General features: G+C 35.8%; 1 protein-coding gene across 1 annotated transcript in view; it reads left to right on the forward strand.

Annotated features, from left to right (window-relative positions):
• ppk23 (amiloride-sensitive sodium channel pickpocket 23) overlaps nt 1–22,860 on the forward strand; it is a 133,878-nt gene that overhangs the window by 105,618 nt on the left and 5,400 nt on the right. Inside the window, exons 8-9 of the mRNA XM_081742728.1 lie at nt 2,610–2,694; nt 19,504–19,595. Of these exons, the coding sequence (XP_081598854.1) occupies nt 2,610–2,694; nt 19,504–19,595 (177 nt within the window). The remainder of the gene's footprint in view (nt 1–2,609; nt 2,695–19,503; nt 19,596–22,860) is intronic.

Here is a 22,860-nt window from a genome sequence, read left to right on the forward strand (position 1 = left end):
TCAAAATTTGTTGAACAGTGTAATATGTACCTTGGAAAACCCAGCACCTGCAAGGCTTCAGAGATGGAATGGCTCAATAAGTCTGGGTGAGAATCTGGCTGTGATCAAATGCGCTGGGGTTTCCTGTCTTACTCATCCAGTATTCAACTGTTACACATACAGCCCGTACGAAGTCTGATATCCTCGCTGCTACACGCCATGCCATCTTATTACTTTCACTGGCCGAGTATCTTTTTCCCAGAAGGGCACCTATCTCTAATTCAACTGCTCATGAGTGTATTTTGTATTTATAAAGTACAAAATATTTTTCCGAATTTTTAACAAACATATCTAAAGGTTATTATTATTATTATTATTATTATTATTATTATTATTATTATTATTATTATTATTATTATTATTATTATTATTATTATTATTATTATTATTATTATTAGACTTCCAAAGTATGCTATACAGAAGTGTCGGAAGTCTTATAGAATGGCTATGTCAGTCTGTCCATCTGTCTGTCTGTTGACAGGCATCAGATCAAACACGGTACGCGATATGAAGAATCAGTTTTTTTTTTTTTTTTTTTGTAATTGATTCAGCATCCCAGGGATAGGTTCCATTCCGTCCGCTAACACTATATTCAAACCGGAAGTGGCAGAAATCAACCGTTTCCGGTTTCAGCGTTTATCGCCAGAAAACAAAAACCGTAATAGATAACTACAAGCGCTTTTTTGGGAATGATTCAGCGTCTCAAGCTCTGCAAACTAAACGACTAATGTTGAATTTATTCTCTATTGCGATAAAAAGGTTGAATTTATTCTCTATTGGAGAGCAAGGGGTAACGGGAAACAAAGCGTGTTGTTAGGGGTGGTCACGTTGTATGCTTACCCGACTCATCGTAGCTTATGCTAATTAGAATAAACAAAAAGAAATTAAAGAAACATCTGTCAAATGTCCTTCAAACTAATAATGAGTGCATACAGTGATTATAGAACGACAAGTTGTTCTAAATACAAGTTGTTCTCTATAAATTGAAAGTGGTAGATATTTACTGCCACTTTCGGTTTCAATCTTGATCTGCATAAATTGAAAAACGGTAAAAGATAGTAAGAAATGGCATTTTTGATATGGACTCAACGTCCCAAGAAAAGCTTTAATCTCGATCTTTGTTCCTCTATTCAAACGGAAAGTTTGGAAAAGATTTTGATTTCCGGTTTAACAGTGATCGACATAGCGGTAATAAATAAGGATAAGCATGTTTTTGATATAGGTTCAGTATTTTTTTAAAAAAATAGATTACTTCTTTTACTTTAGTTCTCTATTGAAGTCAAAAATGAAAGAAATTTGCTACCACTGACCGTTCCAATATTGGTTCCCACAGAACGAAAACATATATTAGTATGGGACATTTTTATACACATGGATTCAGGATCTCAAGCATAGATTCCATCACAGCTCTTATCATTATACTGAAACCAGAAGTAGTAAAAACTAGTACAACTTCAGGTTTCAATATAGATTCCTATCTATAATAGTTTGGTAAGCAAGAGTAAAAGTGTTTCTGAAAAGGTAGGAGGATGCATGACTTCCCCTCGTACCCTGTGCCTATGTTTGCCCATTGTAATCTTTCAGAAAGTTGAGGGACGCCATAGATAGGGTATATATTTTTGGAAATTGTGGAATGACGTCACCCTTCACTCCTCAGCGTTCCCCCTCATTTTTACCCCCTGATTGTAAGAGATGTTTTCTGATACAGATTAAACGTCCGAAAAACAAGTTCTATTTGCGATCTTAACGCTCTATCCTCAGCGGAAGTTATTACTTCTGGTTTTAGCATTGAATTTGCATAGTGTTTTACGAAACATTATTATTATTATTATTATTATTATTATTATTATTATTATTATTATTATTATTATTATTATTATTATTATTATTATTATTATCATATGTGCTGTTTCATAGACAAATAATAATACCAGCACTAATCGGTAAGATAGACCATAATTGTTTCATGGAAAGTATGTGGGGTATCTATAGGGATGAGAGTGTCATACGTTGTATTACATAGTCGAGTAACAATTTTGAAGGTCATTTCCAAAAGCTGCCAAGTCCATTTTGAGCTAACACTGAAATAGCACTTTTTCAAAGTTTTCTGGCACTTCTCGTTATCTGAAATGAGATAAGACTTGTGGAGAAAAAGGTTTTCCCACATATTTTATCTCGTTTCAGACAATGGAAAGTACCAATGACGGATCTAGGCTAGAACCAGGGGGCCTAGGACCCCCAGTTTTATTTTAGTGACAAAAATAATTTAAGCTATTATTTATATATTTTTGAAAATTTATAGTAAACATGATATGCCTATCATAGTCTGGGGTCTAATTGCCCCCCCCCTTAGTTTTTACCTTTTAGATCCGCCTCTGGAAAGTACAAAAAATTTAAAAGGTGCTATTTCAATGTTTTCTCAAAATGGACTTGGACAGATCTTGGAAATTAATCTTCATAATTCGTGACTGAATTGATTTAGCATTAAGTTAGATCCAATTATAAAGTTAATGAACTTTCGGTTTTGTTAACCCGTATAATTACATAATGTTTTGTTTCTTGTCTTTCAGAGAAACTTATCAAGGCTGATTCCTGCAAATGTGAACTCGGGTGCATGAACACAATCTACGAAGTGGAAAAGCTCAATGATGCACAGTAAGTAGAAAATTAGGAAACAAAAAGTATTTTCTGCATGTACAATAAAATCATTGGAATCTGTGAAGTCACCTTGAGTACAAAAAACCAAGGTGCACTGGATAAGCTGCCCCCACCAATAAAATAAAATAAAATAAAATAAAAAATAAGGATATATTGATATAATGTAATAAGAATTGTTCCATTCATCAATATTATTTTCTGGTGGCCAACTTAATTTGGAATACTTAAATTTGAAGTACCTTGCACTCATGAATGAGAAATAAGTTGAAGTCTTAACAGCTAACATACAGTGTATATTGTTACAAAACATGTCTTAAATAGTATTCAACTTAATCTCTTTTATTGAATATAACGATCAAGCCCATATTGAATGTGTTAATCAATCTACCTACTGTTTGTGTCATTTTCCAAATAATAAATTATGTTTTATACTATTTGTAGTCATCCCTACAAAATTCGTTCCATTTCCTCAAAATAATTGTAAAACAAAGGTCAATATTAAAATCTGCAGAAAATAAAGCCTTACAGTTTAGGACATTGTGTAGTTACTATGGAAAATTGTGTAGTTACTCCCAGACGACAAGTAGAAAATACGACGCAGTAACTTGGTAATACTATAACAATCTTACGTTGTATTTCTTAGCAGAGAATAATGTATTCAAAAAGTCTTTGCCCTCCTATCATACTATTCATAATATCGAATTTCTCAGCAGAATATAAAGTATCTAAAAGGCTCAGCACTCGTTTCAAGATAATTCATAATGTCATACTTCTCAGGTAAAAATAAAATGCTCTAAATTTATACACTCTTTCCATAGTACTTCATAATGTCGTATTCCTTAGCTGAAAATTACGCTCCGAAAGTTTTACCAGTTCATTTTATCGTACGGTACTTCATTATATCGTATTTCTCAAAGTGAATGAGTTTAGTATGTCGAATCACCACAATGTTTTCATGTGTGAAATTCCAGAGGTGCAGACTTATAATGAATATTATGGTACCTTTATTTAAGGATCATGTTCATGATATGGGTTCCAGTTTCACAAACGTTTCTAAATACTTCTCATCGTTTCTTCTATGCATTTATGTTATTGTTTCTCGTTTGACACATGTTCGTTTCTTAACTTGATGTTCTGAAGACAAATTCTCTACCACGTAACAAGTTCTCTGGCCCTCTTATTTATTGAGGCGTAAGTTATTGACTTAATAACAGGTAGAAAACAAAGATTACAGAAAAAGTCACCTAATTGACTATTTCATTCTGAAGTGTTTGTTTGATTCATCTCTTATTTATAGATATATGTAGGGAATAAAACATTACCCATCAGTTAATGGTATACACTAATAGAAAAGTTTTAGAGGGAGAAATACCTAGAATAAATCATTTGGCAACGATGCTCTTCACTGCATCTGCGATTCAAGAGGATCCTTCTCCGAAGGAGGAACTAAGGAAACTTTTTAACTGAGGCGTTGACAACCCAAGACAGCACACGAACAAACAATTGAGACTATATCACAGTAACAAAAATGGTTGGTCGAATGTTAGACAATGGTAGAGGATGGGGCTCCGAAAGACGTTGTGCCAATGTTCGGCCAACAAAATATTCCCGATGTTGGCTCTCTCCGTACAAGTGTAACCGACCGATTAACGGTTGTTTACATTTTATTTGAGTTGGCTCCTGGATTGTAATGTTTATCCGTATTGTAATGTTTACCGGCTGCTTAGGCAGCGTTAAAGTTGGTCCGTGTATTTTAACACTGCACCCGAGTGCCTCCAAAGATTCGTAGAGTTATTAGTTTTATATGCGATATCCAAAACACATATGAGATACGCAAACACACCAATAGTTTATCACAAAATTTCGAATTGTTTCTTTTTACAATGTTTTTCGCGTTACTGTAATAATTCAACTCAGGTTATAGCTTAATATAGTGAAAATTTAATTTACATTTTTACTCTACTTTAATCTACCTTAATTTACTTTACCTCATAATAATATCAATCCAGAAATACGATCGTACGACAATTTTATTCATCATGTTATTTCTCGCTATTGCTTGCCGTCATTCTTTTGTTAAGAGCATAGCGATCATTTCGGTTACGGTCGCAAGAGGGCATAGAAATCGCTATACGTAAAGCTAACATCGCCAAGATGGCGATTCTTCTACATAGCGGGAACGATAGTTGTTATAGTGATACCAAATAACTGCAAGAACTAACTAAGTGAGTTGTAAAACCTTTATTACAGGAGTACTTTTAATACTCGGGATATGTTATTTAAGAGGTAAAATGTTTGTTTATTTACCTAGGGTTTTGTATAATAATAGAAGGAGTATAAATTTGTTTTTGTTCGTAATCAACTATACAATATTAAATCGCTATTATTAAGGTCTGGTGAAGCGAAGATGATGACGCAGTGAAACGCCGTTTTACAACATAGAAAGAACGATGGCTTAAGTCGGTTCCTTAAAAATAGAAATTTTGTAATCAAAAGTGTAAATTTTGGACGTTAACCTACTATAAATTATTTATTGGAAAACCTAACTTAGTTTGGGAGGAAAAGAAACACTGAGGAACCGACAGAAGTGGAAATTCATTGAAACAATTTTTGGCCAAAGCCATCGAATATCATTTCCGCCATTACGAGTAATAGGAAGTAATGGGGCAGGAAGTGTAGCAGTTGGAGTTCATCTCGTCGGATAAAGGGGCCAAGTCCCATATTCAATAGGACGTGGAACGATTATCCGAAGAGATAGATTGCGACGTGTAATAAATAGGTTTGGTAACCTATTCTGTCCGGTGAAGCCAAGGATCCAGGTGACAAGAACTGAGAGGAATATCTTGTAGGAACCCCATCGATTTGGTAATCTCTATCCATTTTATCTTATTTTCTTCTTGTTCCGATCATAGACAGATTCATTAACTCGACAAATGGAGTGCTTTGAAATAAATATGTGTAATTAAAGTAAAGGGCGTTACGCGTTTAGACAGCTCATCTCGTTACCACTCAATAGCATGATATCATAAGAATATGTGATCAACATCGAAAATTGTTGGTGAACTTTACTTTAAGCGCACCGCTTGATATTAATATTTTCCATGTAACAATTGATACGATTTTCTTTACTGTTAGATTAAGTGATATTTTCACTTAAGATGTCATTTTTAACGTGTACCTTATTAGATAATATATTTTTAATTGCGTGTTAGGTTAGGTAAGATTTAAATTGAACGTGTCCCACAATATACAGCTATTTGATTGTTAGGTTAGGAGATTAGATTGTGTGTTTACTATTAAACAATGTCATACTATGTTGTCTCGTGATATATTTTGGGAAATGTATACTTCGATTACTTGTTTGGGTTAGGTAAAATTGAACTTGTGCATTTACGGTTAAATAGTGTCATATTGTTTTGTCTCGTGATATATTTTGGAAATGTATATTTCGATTACTTGTTTAGGTTAGGTAAAATTGAACTTGTGCATTTACGGTTAAATAGTGTCATATTGTTTTGTCTCGTGATATATTTTGGAAATGTATATTTCGATTACTTGTTTAGGTTAGGTAAAATTGAACTTGTGCATTTACGGTTAAATAGTGTCATATTGTTTTGTCTCGTGATATATTTTGGAAATGTATATTTCGATTACTTGTTTAGGTTAGGTAAAATTGAACTTGTGCATTTACGGTTAAATAGTGTCATATTGTTTAGTCTTGTGATATATTTCGGGAAAAATATATTTCAATTGCTTGTTTAGGTTAGTTAGATTGAACTTGTGTGCTGACGGTTAAACAATGTGCTATTATTTTGTCTCGTGATATATATTTTGGGAAATACATATTTTGATTGCTTGCTTAGGTTACGTAAATTGAACTTGTGTGCTTACGGTAAAATAATGTCCTGTTATTTTGTTTCGCGATATGTTTTTTTTTTTTTTTTGTTTTAACATGTATTTCAAATTGCGTAGGTTAGGGCTTTATGTAGGTTAAGAATTTATATTTCGAAAATGATTTCGTCCATATGACTCGGGTTTTTTTTTTTCATTGCTGTTGTCTCATGATATGTAAGTGCATACTCGATCTATGCAGACTTCAGCTCACCTTCAGTTGTAGTTTCTTTTATTTTGTTTATACTTAAAATCTTGTTAAAATACGCGTCCGTGCAAGACTCTGTCTTGGGCATATATTTATTTTAAGGGTGCCATTCACGCGTCATGGAATTTCTTATATATTTGCCTCATCGGAAGTCAGCGTAGCTAACTGATGCTCAACTTTACTGATAAACATATACGTATTCACATTTAGTCAATTTGTCGTTCTTAAACACAATCTAAATTTTATCATGTGTCCATTGCTCTTGAAAATTTTATGACATTATAGTGTGAAGTTAAAAATGATAATAATGTTGATAATGACGTTCTAATCTCTCATAAAATATGTAAACCCTGGCGTAGAGAAGTAGAAGTAGAGCTTTTTTTTTTCCATTTGTAAATACCTCATCTCATTAATAGTAGATTTATTTTTTTTTTTGTAGATGTATTATGTACGATTGATACATGCTACTTACTTGTGCTAGAGTGCAATGATAATGTAGTAGCAGTCGTGTAGGCTTATGTTGTTGCCTAATTCCAATAATATGGACAGGGTTATGGATAATGAACGTCTATTTAGCAATAATTTTAATAATGATAATGTCATTTTGTTAAATGGATAATTAGAGCATATGGACTGTCGATCTCGAGTGATTACGAACTGAATATATATTGTAAAGACATTGAAATGTAAGAATGGATACGACTCTGATGTTAAGTCAATGTATTAAGATAATATCGTAATTGTTTGAAAGTACTGCGATGTAGGCAAATATTCAACCAACTTTATTCTGTTGTTCTTGATAATTACAATGTAACTGTTGACTGATTGGCACAAATAAACATCACGACCAAATTTCAATTTTATAATTTCGAATACTGCTCATAGAGTTAAGCATATGTAAGTTTGATTTTTTTTTCTTTCTTTTCTTTCATTTAACTTAAGTTAACGACGTTGAGTCTTTCATTCCGATTAGCCACTTAACAAGAATTTGGAATCTTTTGATAAAAGAATTTGTTGCGCATGCTTATTAAGACTGTTATAAATCGGCGACCCCTTTGCTTTAATATATGAAACTGAGGTGCTATAAATTGGCGATCCAATCTTGGAGCTGCCCGATATGTACAAGGTTTGTATGATAAGTAATGAGACCAGGTCTGGAAACATTGTTTTATTGATCTGATCTGTACAGGGACTTAAAAGCTTTCGAAGTACTCTCCTCTTGCGTCGATGCACTTCTGCAATCGATGTTTCCACGCTGCAAACGCCCCCTGGAAGTCAGCAGCCGGCATGTCCTTTAGAAATGTGGTCACGGCTGCTTGGATGGCTGTGACGTCTGCAAAACGGGTTCCTTTCAAGCGTGGCTTCAGCTTCGGGAAGAGGAAGAAGTCGGCCGGGCTCACATCTGGGCTGTAGGGTGGTTGTGGAAGGACTTCCACCCCAATCCGGGTCAAAAAGGAGGTCACTAAGAAGGCGGTGTGGGCAGGGGCATTGTCGTGATGCAACTTCCACCGGCTAGCGATCGCCGGTCTTTTCCGCTTGACGCTCCTGTGCAGTCTCTCAAGGACTTGTTTGTAGAAGGCGGCGTTGACGGCTTGTCCTTGGGGTACAAACTCCTTGTGGACCACCCCCACATTGTCAAAAAAAAACAATCAACATTGTTTTCACCTTTGACTTCGACATTCTGGCCTTCTTGGGGCGCGGGGACGCAGGTGTGTGCCACTCCGCGCTTTGACGTTTCGTTTCAGGGTCGTACTGGAACACCCACGACTCGTCACCTGTTATGACGTCATCTTCAAAGTTAGGGTCACTGTTCATGAGGTTCAACAGTTCCTGACAACAATCAACACGTCGTTGCTTTTGTTCGTCAGTCAACACTCGCGGCACCAGTTTCGCACAGATTTTTCTCATTCCCAATTGTTCCGTCACAATCTTGTGCACTGTTGTGTGGTTCATATCGAGTTCATCAGCAATCAATCTCAACGATAATCGACGGTCTGAGTTCAGGAGATCCCTCACTTTTGCCACAGTTTCGTCCGTAGTCACTGTTGTCGGGCGTCCAGCCCTCTCCAGATCCTCAACGCTTTCCCGGCCGTTCCGGAACGCACTGTGCCAACGAAACACCTGGGCTTTGGATACGGCTTCCTCTTTGTAGGCCTCCGTGATGAGAGAAAGCGTCTCAGTAGCCGTTTTCCCCAGGCGAACGCAAAATTTGATCGCATAACGCTGTTCGATGGAACCCTCCATGTTTGTTGATTTTCCGCCGTGACAAGAATGTTCACAAGGGCTTTGTCCAAGGCTTGTCCGCGCTCCACTAAGGCTCGGAGCCAACTGACGCGCGGTGCGTTGCTTTGCTCGGACCCCCCCTACATCCTCCATCACCGACAAACCCGCTCCAGCGACACGCGCGCCGCGGCGCGGCGAGTCTCATTACTTGTCATACAGACCTTGTATTCATTAATTTTCAATACCCTAAAAACGTGGTGTTATAAATTGGTTACCTCAACCAGGATTCTATTTACTTTATCGCTAAGACATTATGAATAAAAACGAATGTAATAAATTGGCGACCCAGCCAGGATCTTTGATTTAATTTAGAAATGTTCTCATTCCTGGAAACACATGTTTGTTATAAGTTAGACTCCAGTTTCAAGATTTTCCATTTATTTTGATATTTTCTCATTCCTGAAAAGAGGAGTGTTATAAATTGCTTACCTCAGCCAGGATTCTATTTACTTTAACGTTAAGATATTATGAATAAAAACGAATGTTATAAATTAGCGACCTTTAGCCAAGGATAATAATTAACTTTGCTATAATATGTAAGGCTGAAGTTGTTATAAATTGGCGACTTCAGTATTCTGTTTTGTGTGCTAAGCGAGATGAAAGCTAAATAATGAGTGGATATAACGATGATGAGTTGCTAAACGCGTGACCCAATTAATATGATGTAAGATGAGTGAAACAAATATAATGCATGAGACTGAAGAATATAGTTGTTGTAATGGTGCAAATAGTGTTGAGAACGCGATTGCAATTTGTTGCGAGAGTTGTGACAAATGGTACCATATGAATTGTTTAAATATACCGGAAAAGGAACAAGAAGTGTTAAGACACTCAGAGGAAAATTGGTATTGTGCAACTTGTGTAGGTAAACAATTTGTAGAATCAGATGGGGAAGAAGTGAGACGTACACAAAACCCAAAGAAAGTTGCTCCAGAAATTGAAATTGGTGGAGGTCCGCTGCTAGATAAGTTAGTGGACATAATTAAAGAACTAAAGTCTGAAGTTTCTGAGGTACGGAAGGAATTAAAGTCTGAGGTTTCAGCAGTAAGAGTAGAACTGATTAATCAGATGACCGTTAACAAAAATGATTTAAAGGCAGAAATGAAAACTGAATTAAATAAGATGAGTAGTGAAATTTCGTCCTTGAAAGAATCTTTTGTGTCAGTAAAAGGGGAATTAAAAACCGAAATATCTAAGTTAAGAATTGAAATTGATGAGACAAAAACTAATTTAGGACAAACCGTAGAAAATGTACGCGATAGTTGTATGATGGAAGTAAATAATGTAAAACGGGATATGACTAGTCTTAGGTTAGATTTAGATAAAGTAACTGTAGATGTTAGTGAATTTAATGAAAATGTGAATTGTAAATTAGAAGCTACTACTAAAGAAATGTCAGTGTTGACAACCCAATTCGGGAATATAACTTCCAAATTTGAATCTGAATTGAAAGGTGTCAAAGAGCGACAAATTGATGACTATAGGAAATTCCGGGATGTAAACGAACATACCGTGAATATGATAAAGATGTTAGAACGTGACATGGTGGACGCATATCGTCAAAATCGGGAACGATGTGAGCGGAACACCGATACTTTGAAAAAAATACTCGAGTCGGGTGATATAAATGTAAATAATGAAAACTTTCCTCTTGAAGAGAATTTGACGGCTAGTAACCGAGGTCATCAAGATGATAGGGAACCTTCAGTTCCAAAATTAGATGAAAGTCGATTTAAAGAAATTATAAATATGACTGAGATGTCCTCCTCGTCCGATGTGGAAGAAATTAGGAATAAACCCCCACACAAATATAAGAAAATGAGACAAAGAAAGAAAGAATCGCGTTGTGAAACATGTACTGAGCGGTGTCCTCCGTTAGATTTTGTTGTTAATAATCATGAAACCGAGGGTATACCTAAATTAGATTGTGAACATGGAAATAATGACAACGGTCCTTCGTATAAAAGGGGTGCAGGAACCTATCTAAAGGAATTGCATCATTTCCCAAAATTTGATGGGCAACTGACCCAGGGAATGGCAAAAATCTTTCTAAATGATCTTTTACATACAATGAACATGTATGTTCTCACGGATAGGGATAGGATGTATATAGTGGGACGAGTTTTAGAGAAATCTGCAAAGATCTGGTATCATAGTGTTGCTTCTCAGATAAAATCTTTCCCTGACTTTTTGCGGCTTTTCAAACTGCAATACATATCGGAGCGATTAGAGAGGGCACAAAAGCGCCACCTCTACTCGCTACGATATGACAAATCGAAACATTCTTCCTTGCTAGGGTTTGTGCGGCATATTGTCGAAAGATATAATTCAATAGTAACTTCACCTTCAGATCAGGAGTTGAAGGATCTGATTTTAGATTGCCTTCCTGAGGAAGAAGCGAAAATTTTGAAGTTAGGTTCAGTCAGCACAGTGCAAGACCTGATGCTACGAATAGCTGAGTTGGAATGTAGTCCAACTCCTTCCTTAGGAAATCAGGGTAGTTCAAAATTTCCACCTAGGAAACCACAGGTTAGGAAAACATTCTTCTTACCTAATAACACTAATCGAACCGACAATGCAGTGCAAACGGAGCCGATCTGCAATGAAGGTAGTGTCAGAGAAAATAGCTCCAATTTTCAATTTGGAAACAAACCTCAAAATTTCAACGGGAGATCATATCGTAACAACTGGAAAAAAAACCGAAATCAGAAACAAGCATGGGAAAAGAATAGAAATAATAACTTTAGACCCATGAACAGTATTCCGCCGGTTCCGATGTATGGGGGTGTACCGGTACCAGTACCTTACACGGTACCGGGAATGTATAATTTTAGTAATATGAAACCGGTTATGATGCCAGGTCCTTCGGTTACTATGGTAACTTCTTCGTTTCCCCAAAACTTACCTGTTGTGACTACTGTCACTTCCGCTTTACGTCCACCGTACCCTTCGGTGACTGCGGAACCGACAAATCCGGTTGTTGTTTCGGAAAACATGTTGAGCAGTCGTCACTGAGGGGAGACGACGGCTGCTCCAACCAACTTCTCTCCCCGAATCAAAATGTTAGTAAACTTTATTCTTTTGAGAAAGAAAATGTGTCGATTGAAAGTGAGTCTTCTTTAAAATTACTAACTTATTTTGTGTTAAAAGAAGAAGAAGGGAATATGTCCAAACAAGATTTCGAGATATTTCCTTCCCCTTCTATAGATTGCAAGGTGGGGGAAATGCAAATTAAGTGTATCCTTGACACGGGCGCTGAATTAAATCTTTTAAATTATAATATTTGGCAGAACCTACAAAATTCCTTTCGTTCGGCAAAACTCAAACCAGTGCCAAGTGTACACTTAACTGCGTTTGCAGGTAAAGATAATTTTCCTGTTAAGGGATTGCTTGAATTAACCTTAAATATACAAGATAATCTTTTTAATGTCCCAGTCTTTGTAGTGAAGGACATGAAAGCTGGACTGTTATTGGGCTCGCCATTCTTTGCTAAGTTTAGAGTTACTCTGGATAGTCATCACAGAAAGTTAATCTTGAAAAATAATAGTGAGGAAGAAGTAACTCTGGATATCTCTTATCCAAAGATACTCCTTGTTCATTTAGATACTAATTCGGAATTACGTGAACCTAACCAAATTCTTTCTTCTTCTTACGAACAATGTAGAGATTACGGTGAGATTTCTGAATTGGAAATTAAAGACTACATTAAAAGTCGCGATGATTTAGATGATGATATAAAATTAAAATTAGAAAATTTGCTCCTTAAATTCAAGCACTTATTTTGCGAATACCCCAAACCCATCCGATGCGAACCTTATAAAATAGAATTAACAGACCAAGAACCCGTGGTCGGAAAGATCTATCCAATCCCTCAGGCTATGCAAAAAGAGTTTGAGGAGGAGTTGAACAAATGGATAAGGTTGGGTATAGCTAAAGAACATCCCAGCAGTTATCGCAACCCAATTCATTGCGTGCGAAAATCCTCAGGGGGTGTTAGACCTGTAATCGACCTGAGATTACTGAACTTAAAGGTCGTAAGTCCTAAAATACAGGTCGAACCTATTAATGAAATTCTCACTCGCATCTCTGGAGCTAAAATCTTTAGCTCCATGGATGCTACAATGGGATATTATGGCATTCGACTGCATCCTGATTCCTTCGCATCCACAAGTTTTATATATTTGGGTCGACAGTATGTATTATGTGTCCTACCAATGGGTTTAAAGTCTAGTCCTAGTATCTTCCAAAATGTGATGAACTCATATTTTGGACTAGATACTAGAAAATTTGTTGTAGTGTATTTAGACGATTTGATGTGTTTTAGCTCTACTTTTGACGAACATTTTATCCATTTAGAACAACTCTTTGAAATTCTACCTTTTGGAAATTTTGCACTAAATTTCAAGAAGTGTCAGTTCGTCAAGTCTGAAATTTTATTTTTGGGACACATTGTGAATGGGAAGGAATTAAAGCCGAATCCCAAGCAAAATGAAGCGATAAAGTATTTTCCTATACCGAAAACCAAGAAGAAACTTCGGTCCTTTTTAGGCATTCTTTCCTGGCGAAGAAAATTCATTCCTCAGTTCGCTGCTCTAACAGCGCCGTTTTTCGATTTGTTAAAGAAAGACAAGAAATATTGTCTAACTGAGGAACTGCTGAGTAGATTCCAACAATTGAGGGAATTGTTGAGTGAGCCTCCAGCACTCAGTCAACCTAATTTCGACCAACCGTTTCACTTATTTTCAGATGCGTCTCTAGAAAATTTGGCCGGCTATCTGGCTCAGTATGATGATACTGGAGAACTTCTCGTTATCGGATACGCAAGTAGAAAATTAAAGTTATATGAAGTTTCCTATTCGATTTTTCAACTGGAGTTGCTGGCAGTATTGTTTCTGTGCGAGCATTTCTCGTATTACATTTTAGGTAGAAAAGTTACGGTCCATTGTGACAACAGCGCAGTAACATACGCTTTTACGTTACAAAACTTAGATCCCCGAACCACAAAAATTTTGTTAAAGTTACAGAGGTTCGATCTTCGGTTCGAGCATATTATGGGAGTGGACAATAAAATAGCCGACATATTGAGTCGCAATACTCCAGAACTCCCTGCCGAACCTGAAGAGTACCATGTTAATTCTATTAATTTTGTTAATTTTGTTTGTTACGATGAGAGTACGTGGTTCACTGTAAATGAGTTAATGCAAATGCAAGCGGGTGATAAGTACTGTACCGAATTAAAAGCGAAAATGTCAGACAGTGCCGATTCTCGAATTCGTATAGTAAATAATTTGGTATATGTCCAAAATTTAAAAACGAAACATTGGCTGCTAGTAATCCCGGAGTCATTAATTGAGAGAACGATTAGGAGAGTTCATGAAACGGGGCATTTTGGTGTTAGCAAATGTTTGAAATTAGTCCAAGAATTGTTTTTCTGGAAAGGACAAAAACGTACGTTTCAAAACTTCATCAATAATTGTGAATTGTGTGCCCGAACGAAGTTCTCCAATAGAATTATTGCTCGTGAGGATCTGCATATTGAGGCAGATAAGCCACATATCAAATTGTGCATAGATCTCGTGGGGAAATTGCCATGTAGTTATGGATTCTACTACATTCTCTCAATTGTTGATGTCCATTCACGGTTTCTATGTTATTTGCCGTTGAGGACTGCCACAGCTGCTGAGATTGTTCGGACGTTAGAAAAAGAATATTTCTACCTCTTCCCTTACCCAAATTTTATTATATCCGACCAGGGCCCACAGTTCCTCTCGAACACGTGGAAGACTTATTGTAATGATCACCAAATTCAACACATCTTGGTCTCGCCATACAACCCTTCTGGGAATGGCATAGTGGAACGTTCACATCGAGAACTCAATCGAATTATTCGATTATTGTGCAGCCATAACCACACTAAGTGGAAAACAGTGCTTAAGACGGCGCAAGACTTACTAAACTATTCCTACAATAGTACCATTGGATGTACGCCTGCTGAAGTGTTCATTTCTTACTCGGCTGTTGATAGATTTCGAGAAAAATTTCCATGGCCTTCTGAATTGAAAACAGTAAAAAATTCTAAACGGCATATTCAGGTGGAACCCCGTTTGTTATCAAAAAGAAAACGAAAGTCGCAAAATAATGTGATTGAAATTAAGGAAAAGGACTTGGTGATGGTTAAAACCCATTTTCAATCGGATGCGTTTAAGAAGATCACACATAAGTATATGCCTGTATTCGCAGGGCCTTTTGTTGTGACTCGAGTGCATCACAACTCTGTTTCTTTAAAAGATTTGGAGGGGAGAGAAGTGCCGACTCAAAATTTATCAAATATAAAATTGTTCAATTGCTCTCCAGAAAAGAGAGAAGAATTGTTAAAAGACTTTAAATAGTCGCAAAAAAAATAAAAAAAAATAAAAAATAAAAAAAATTTTTTTTAAATGTTAATGTTTTAAGTAGTTAAAAAATTTTTTTTTCTAAAGCCGCCGGGAAAAAATGTAACCGACCGATTAACGGTTGTTTACATTTTATTTGAGTTGGCTCCTGGATTGTAATGTTTATCCGTATTGTAATGTTTACCGGCTGCTTAGGCAGCGTTAAAGTTGGTCCGTGTATTTTAACACTGCACCCGAGTGCCTCCAAAGATTCGTAGAGTTATTAGTTTTATATGCGATATCCAAAACACATATGAGATACGCAAACACACCAATAGTTTATCACAAAATTTCGAATTGTTTCTTTTTACAATGTTTTTCGCGTTACTGTAATAATTCAACTCAGGTTATAGCTTAATATAGTGAAAATTTAATTTACATTTTTACTCTACTTTAATCTACCTTAATTTACTTTACCTCATAATAATATCAATCCAGAAATACGATCGTACGACAATTTTATTCATCATGTTATTTCTCGCTATTGCTTGCCGTCATTCTTTTGTTAAGAGCATAGCGATCATTTCGGTTACGGTCGCAAGAGGGCATAGAAATCGCTATACGTAAAGCTAACATCGCCAAGATGGCGATTCTTCTACATAGCGGGAACGATAGTTGTTATAGTGATACCAAATAACTGCAAGAACTAACTGAGTTGTAAAACCTTTATTACAGGAGTACTTTTAATACTCGGGATATGTTATTTAAGAGGTAAAATGTTTGTTTATTTACCTAGGGTTTTGTATAATAATAGAAGGAGTATAAATTTGTTTTTGTTCGTAATCAACTATACAATATTAAATCGCTATTATTAAGGTCTGGTGAAGCGAAGATGATGACGCAGTGAAACGCCGTTTTACAACATAGAAAGAACGATGGCTTAAGTCGGTTCCTTAAAAATAGAAATTTTGTAATCAAAAGTGTAAATTTTGGACGTTAACCTACTATAAATTATTTATTGGAAAACCTAACTTAGTTTGGGAGGAAAAGAAACACTGAGGAACCGACAGAAGTGGAAATTCATTGAAACAATTTTTGGCCAAAGCCATCGAATATCATTTCCGCCATTACGAGTAATAGGAAGTAATGGGGCAGGAAGTGTAGCAGTTGGAGTTCATCTCGTCGGATAAAGGGGCCAAGTCCCATATTCAATAGGACGTGGAACGATTATCCGAAGAGATAGATTGCGACGTGTAATAAATAGGTTTGGTAACCTATTCTGTCCGGTGAAGCCAAGGATCCAGGTGACAAGAACTGAGAGGAATATCTTGTAGGAACCCCATCGATTTGGTAATCTCTATCCATTTTATCTTATTTTCTTCTTGTTCCGATCATAGACAGATTCATTAACTCGACAAATGGAGTGCTTTGAAATAAATATGTGTAGTTAAAGTAAAGGGCGTTACGCGTTTAGACAGCTCATCTCGTTACCACTCAATAGCATGATATCATAAGAATATGTGATCAACATCGAAAATTGTTGGTGAACTTTACTTTAAGCGCACCGCTTGATATTAATATTTTCCATGTAACAATTGATACGATTTTCTTTACTGTTAGATTAAGTGATATTTTCACTTAAGATGTCATTTTTAACGTGTACCTTATTAGATAATATATTTTTAATTGCGTGTTAGGTTAGGTAAGATTTAAATTGAACGTATCCCACAATATACAGCTATTTGATTGTTAGGTTAGGAGATTAGATTGTGTGTTTACTATTAAACAATGTCATACTATGTTGTCTCGTGATATATTTTGGGAAATGTATACTTCGATTACTTGTTTGGGTTAGGTAAAATTGAACTTGTGCATTTACGGTTAAATAGTGTCATATTGTTTTGTCTCGTGATATATTTTGGAAATGTATATTTCGATTACTTGTTTAGGTTAGGTAAAATTGAACTTGTGCATTTACGGTTAAATAGTGTCATATTGTTTTGTCTCGTGATATATTTTGGAAATGTATATTTCGATTACTTGTTTAGGTTAGGTAAAATTGAACTTGTGCATTTACGGTTAAATAGTGTCATATTGTTTTGTCTCGTGATATATTTTGGAAATGTATATTTCGATTACTTGTTTAGGTTAGGTAAAATTGAACTTGTGCATTTACGGTTAAATAGTGTCATATTGTTTAGTCTTGTGATATATTTCGGGAAAAATATATTTCAATTGCTTGTTTAGGTTAGTTAGATTGAACTTGTGTGCTGACGGTTAAACAATGTGCTATTATTTTGTCTCGTGATATATATTTTGGGAAATACATATTTTGATTGCTTGCTTAGGTTACGTAAATTGAACTTGTGTGCTTACGGTAAAATAATGTCCTGTTATTATGTTTCGCGATATGTTTTTTTTTTTTTTTTGTTTTAACATGTATTTCAAATTGCGTAGGTTAGGGCTTTATGTAGGTTAAGAATTTATATTTCGAAAATGATTTCGTCCATATGACTCGGGTTTTTTTTTTTTTTCATTGCTGTTGTCTCATGATATGTAAGTGCATACTCGATCTATGCAGACTTCAGCTCACCTTCAGTTGTAGTTTCTTTTATTTTGTTTATACTTAAAATCTTGTTAAAATACGCGTCCGTGCAAGACTCTGTCTTGGGCATATATTTATTTTAAGGGTGCCATTCACGCGTCATGGAATTTCTTATATATTTGCCTCATCGGAAGTCAGCGTAGCTAACTGATGCTCAACTTTACTGATAAACATATACGTATTCACATTTAGTCAATTTGTCGTTCTTAAACACAATCTAAATTTTATCATGTGTCCATTGCTCTTGAAAATTTTATGACATTATAGTGTGAAGTTAAAAATGATAATAATGTTGATAATGACGTTCTAATCTCTCATAAAATATGTAAACCCTGGCGTAGAGAAGTAGAAGTAGAGCATTTTTTTTTTCCATTTGTAAATACCTCATCTCATTAATAGTAGATTTATTTTTTTTTTTGTAGATGTATTATGTACGATTGATACATGCTACTTACTTGTGCTAGAGTGCAATGATAATGTAGTAGCAGTCGTGTAGGCTTATGTTGTTGCCTAATTCCAATAATATGGACAGGGTTATGGATAATGAACGTCTATTTAGCAATAATTTTAATAATGATAATGTCATTTTGTTAAATGGATAATTAGAGCATATGGACTGTCGATCTCGAGTGATTACGAACTGAATATATATTGTAAAGACATTGAAATGTAAGAATGGATACGACTCTGATGTTAAGTCAATGTATTAAGATAATATCGTAATTGTTTGAAAGTACTGCGATGTAGGCAAATATTCAACCAACTTTATTCTGTTGTTCTTGATAATTACAATGTAACTGTTGACTGATTGGCACAAATAAACATCACGACCAAATTTCAATTTTATAATTTCGAATACTGCTCATAGAGTTAAGCATATGTAAGTTTGATTTTTTTTCTTTCTTTTCTTTCATTTAACTTAAGTTAACGACGTTGAGTCTTTCATTCCGATTAGCCACTTAACAAGAATTTGGAATCTTTTGATAAAAGAATTTGTTGCGCATGCTTATTAAGACTGTTATAAATCGGCGACCCCTTTGCTTTAATATATGAAACTGAGGTGCTATAAATTGGCGATCCAATCTTGGAGCTGCCCGATATGTATTCATTAATTTTCAATACCCTAAAAACGTGGTGTTATAAATTGGTTACCTCAACCAGGATTCTATTTACTTTATCGCTAAGACATTATGAATAAAAACGAATGTAATACAAGAAACTGTGTAGAACCTACAGATTGGTCATAATTAACACTGAACTTTTTTAAGTTACTGAAGTTGCCAATAGATCATATTGAAGGGTCTGTATAGTTAAATGTTTGATTTTCCAATCAAATGAATTAACCAGTGACAAATTATACTTAAATATGGAAAATCTTCAGTTTGCAACATTTTAAACCATAGTTTTCAAGATGCATGGAAGTAATATTAATTATCTTTGTTTTTAAGGTCTGAAGAAGATCTGTTGGAGGTTGGTTTTGTATCATGGCCAATGGTTCGTTACAAACGAGAGGTGTTGTTCGGATGGGTAGATCTTCTCGGTAAGTATTACTCCGCTTAGCGAAAAGGTGTGAGGACCCCTCATTATTGACCTATGAACTGTATACAACAGTATATCAGTCCTTAATAATTTCAGTATAAATTGGTGTAAATAATTCTACTTAATCAGAAGCTAGTAGTCACCTCTTTATAGAATATCCTTTCCCTTCCTCCCGGACTTCCTTCCTCCTCATAGCAATGATGTCAATCCGTCGAGAAAATTCCATTTCGTAGGATTTTTAAATTTTTATTTTCGAAAAAGGATAATGGAGAATTACCTTCAAAATTAGTAACGTATCTGTTGTGATATTTTATCCACGCATAACAAAATGTTCAAGTTCCCTGAAAGTTCAAGTTCAAGTTCAATGAAATTGCTTGAGCTACATTCAAAGCAGGTGTACTTGTTTGGTCGAAAAGAAAATCAACCTTAGTAACTACTCAGTAATCAACGTGAAATTAGTGTTAATTGTTCAATATTGGAGCGAATTACTTTGTTTATTATTGGAAAAGTACATGACAGTGTCCAATTAGTTTATGAAGTAACTTAATCATGTTTGACTCGGAAAACCCAAGCATCAAGTAACATAAGTGTTCTCTAAAGAAAGAGGGAAAAAAGTAAATACCAAGCAAGAAACCAACTTCTGAAACACTCCTGAAGCCTTAACTATGATTGTGTTCAGTAGAAAATGATAGCACAAAGGCATGATGGCATGGGCGCCCGCAGGATTTTTTCCAAGGAGGGGCAAGACACACACATACACATACATATATATCCCACTCTCACACAATCACATCAAAAGACGTATGCACGTAATCCTTTATGTTGAACTGATAAATTATTTTAGCACATAGTATATCCTCATTAACTATAGGGTCTATAGTAAGCATATATTTAAAAAGTCAACAGATTAGATATTAGAATAGCATTGGCAGGAGAAAGACACAACACAAATAATCTACTTTTTCTACATTTCATTCACTGGTGTTGGTTGAACAGAAATTCTAGCCGACGAGGACTCTCCTTAGCAAATATTGTAATTGCTTGCTCTATGAACACATTTTTGTTTACAAGCTCATGTTTTCGGTGGACACAATATACACAGTCCACTGAGTCTTTCCTCCTCCATTCTTGAGCGTAACCAAGTTTTTATTCTCATTAAAGTATTAAATGAACGTTCTACTGTGCAAGTAGTCGCTGGAAGTGAAAGAAATATTTCTGTTACACTCCCAACAATGACAAACGAGACTTCTGTAGCTGTGTATAGTTGGTGAAAGCAAATGAAATGAATTTTTTAAGTTTTACGTCCCACGATTAACCCGGCTAGGCTAAAGGAGACGGTGATGATGAGAAATGAATGAAATGGTGGAATGAAGAAAGTGGGAGAAAACGAGAGAACCCCGATAAAACCCACGCACACGGTGTTTGTCCAAAAACAAAGTTCACTTGGCGCGAGCTGGAATCGAACCCAGGACCCCATGTACAAGATGTAAAAGTTGGTGAAAGCAGTTGGTGACATATCAGCGATGATTTTCAAACATGTCCAAACTAACTTTAATGTGTTCTTGTATCTTGGAAAGATCTATTGCCTCTCCCTGTAGAGCATTTGTAGGATTTAGGATGTAGATTTAAGTGTTTTCGGCATCTAAGGCAATTTAGCCCGTCACGTTTTGAGGGATAACGGCGAGCACACTATCCAAGGAAAGAGAAGGAAGAAAGGATTGGGAAAGGAAGGAAGCGACCTGGGACCTATGAGTTAGGTACCCTCCAGGAAAGCGTTTTACTCTGCCGGGCCTGAAAAGGCGTTTTACTCTTTTACGTTTGGCTGGCCTGAAAAAGCGCTTTACACTTTTTCGACCGAGTGCCCCCACCGGAAATCGAACCCGGGACCGCTCGCACAGAAGGCTAGAGCGTTAGCAACTACGCTACGCGGGCCGCTAGAGTATTTGTAGTTGGCTCTAAAATAGCACTGTATTTGGCCATGATGTGCATTGATATAAATGTATCAGATGACGCTGAAGAATGTAAGAAGGTAATGAGCACTTTGTTGCACGCTTCTGCTTCCACCAGAGGACAGCTGTTTCAGTCAATTCACTATTTCTGAGATTTTTCCAAAAATATTCTGATGCTTTTGTTCTTTGCAGACCACCATGTTTCACAGAAGACAGGCACATTAAGGACAAGATTTCATCTGAAGATTTCACGAAAAAAAAAATGATTATATTTTGTATACCTAGGTAGTTGCAACTGAATTTCAAATGTTTTTAACTTCATTAGTGTCATTAATAACCAAATTTAATTTATGGCTAGTACTGTGAAGAAATAACGCCTTAGGATTTTGGTTTTGTATTATTCTGTTTACACCACCGTCATAACACTGTCCACATAATTTCGACATATCAAGGTCACATTTTGACAAAAAGGATAAAACTTCAGTTACAATTGTCTTTGCATTAAGTTCCTGTAGAGCCACAAAACCAAGGAATTCTTCTATTTTGGGTTGATTTAGAGTTGAGTCTAAATATCTAATTCCTACTGACAACTGCTCTACACCAGAAATGCCCACACTTTCATTAGCAATTACTCAGAATGATTTTCTTTATTTGCTTCCTTAACTAAAACATTTTAAAATTCCTTTTCACAAACTGAAATCAATTCATTTTGAATTCATTGTGAAGTATATTTAGCATTGCCGAGCGTACTTCAATGTGTTCTTTGAACACACTGGGCCTTATGCAGAGCGGTTCTGACGAGTGATTAGTGCTATACTAAAGAGTTCGACTAATATATGTTTCCTGCAGTAGTCAGGCCTTTAGTATGACGCTAATCATTCCTCAAAACGACTCAAGTTTAACGATCAAAGAACACAACCGAGTTTGATTTATCACCTCGAAGAGATATATCATGTTTTGTGCGGAAAAAGATGGAAGATAGTATAGCAACTAGCTTTCTTTCTGTTAGTATACTTTCAACTTGCTTGATTCCGGAATTCGAACAACGCTATTCTCATCTTTTCGCCTCTTTGAAAAAAAAAACTTATAAACACTCTGAGCACTACATCATTAATAAAGATTAAAAAAAAAAGCATCTTCGGCTTCCAAAAGTAATTAAATTCAAACTTTTGTCACCAGAAGAGCCTATAAAACTTAACCTTTTTCGAAAACCCAAGGGGGGCAATTGCCCCCTCTTTTCCCCCTCTGTGGGCGCCCATGCATGATGGAGACAAATTGCATTCTCACGGCAAAATGTGTACCTATTTCCTTCAATGT

This window comes from Thermobia domestica, chromosome 16, assembly GCF_964235325.1.
Source record: "Thermobia domestica chromosome 16, izTheDome1.hap1.1, whole genome shotgun sequence".
NCBI classification, from domain to species: domain Eukaryota; kingdom Metazoa; phylum Arthropoda; class Insecta; order Zygentoma; family Lepismatidae; genus Thermobia; species Thermobia domestica.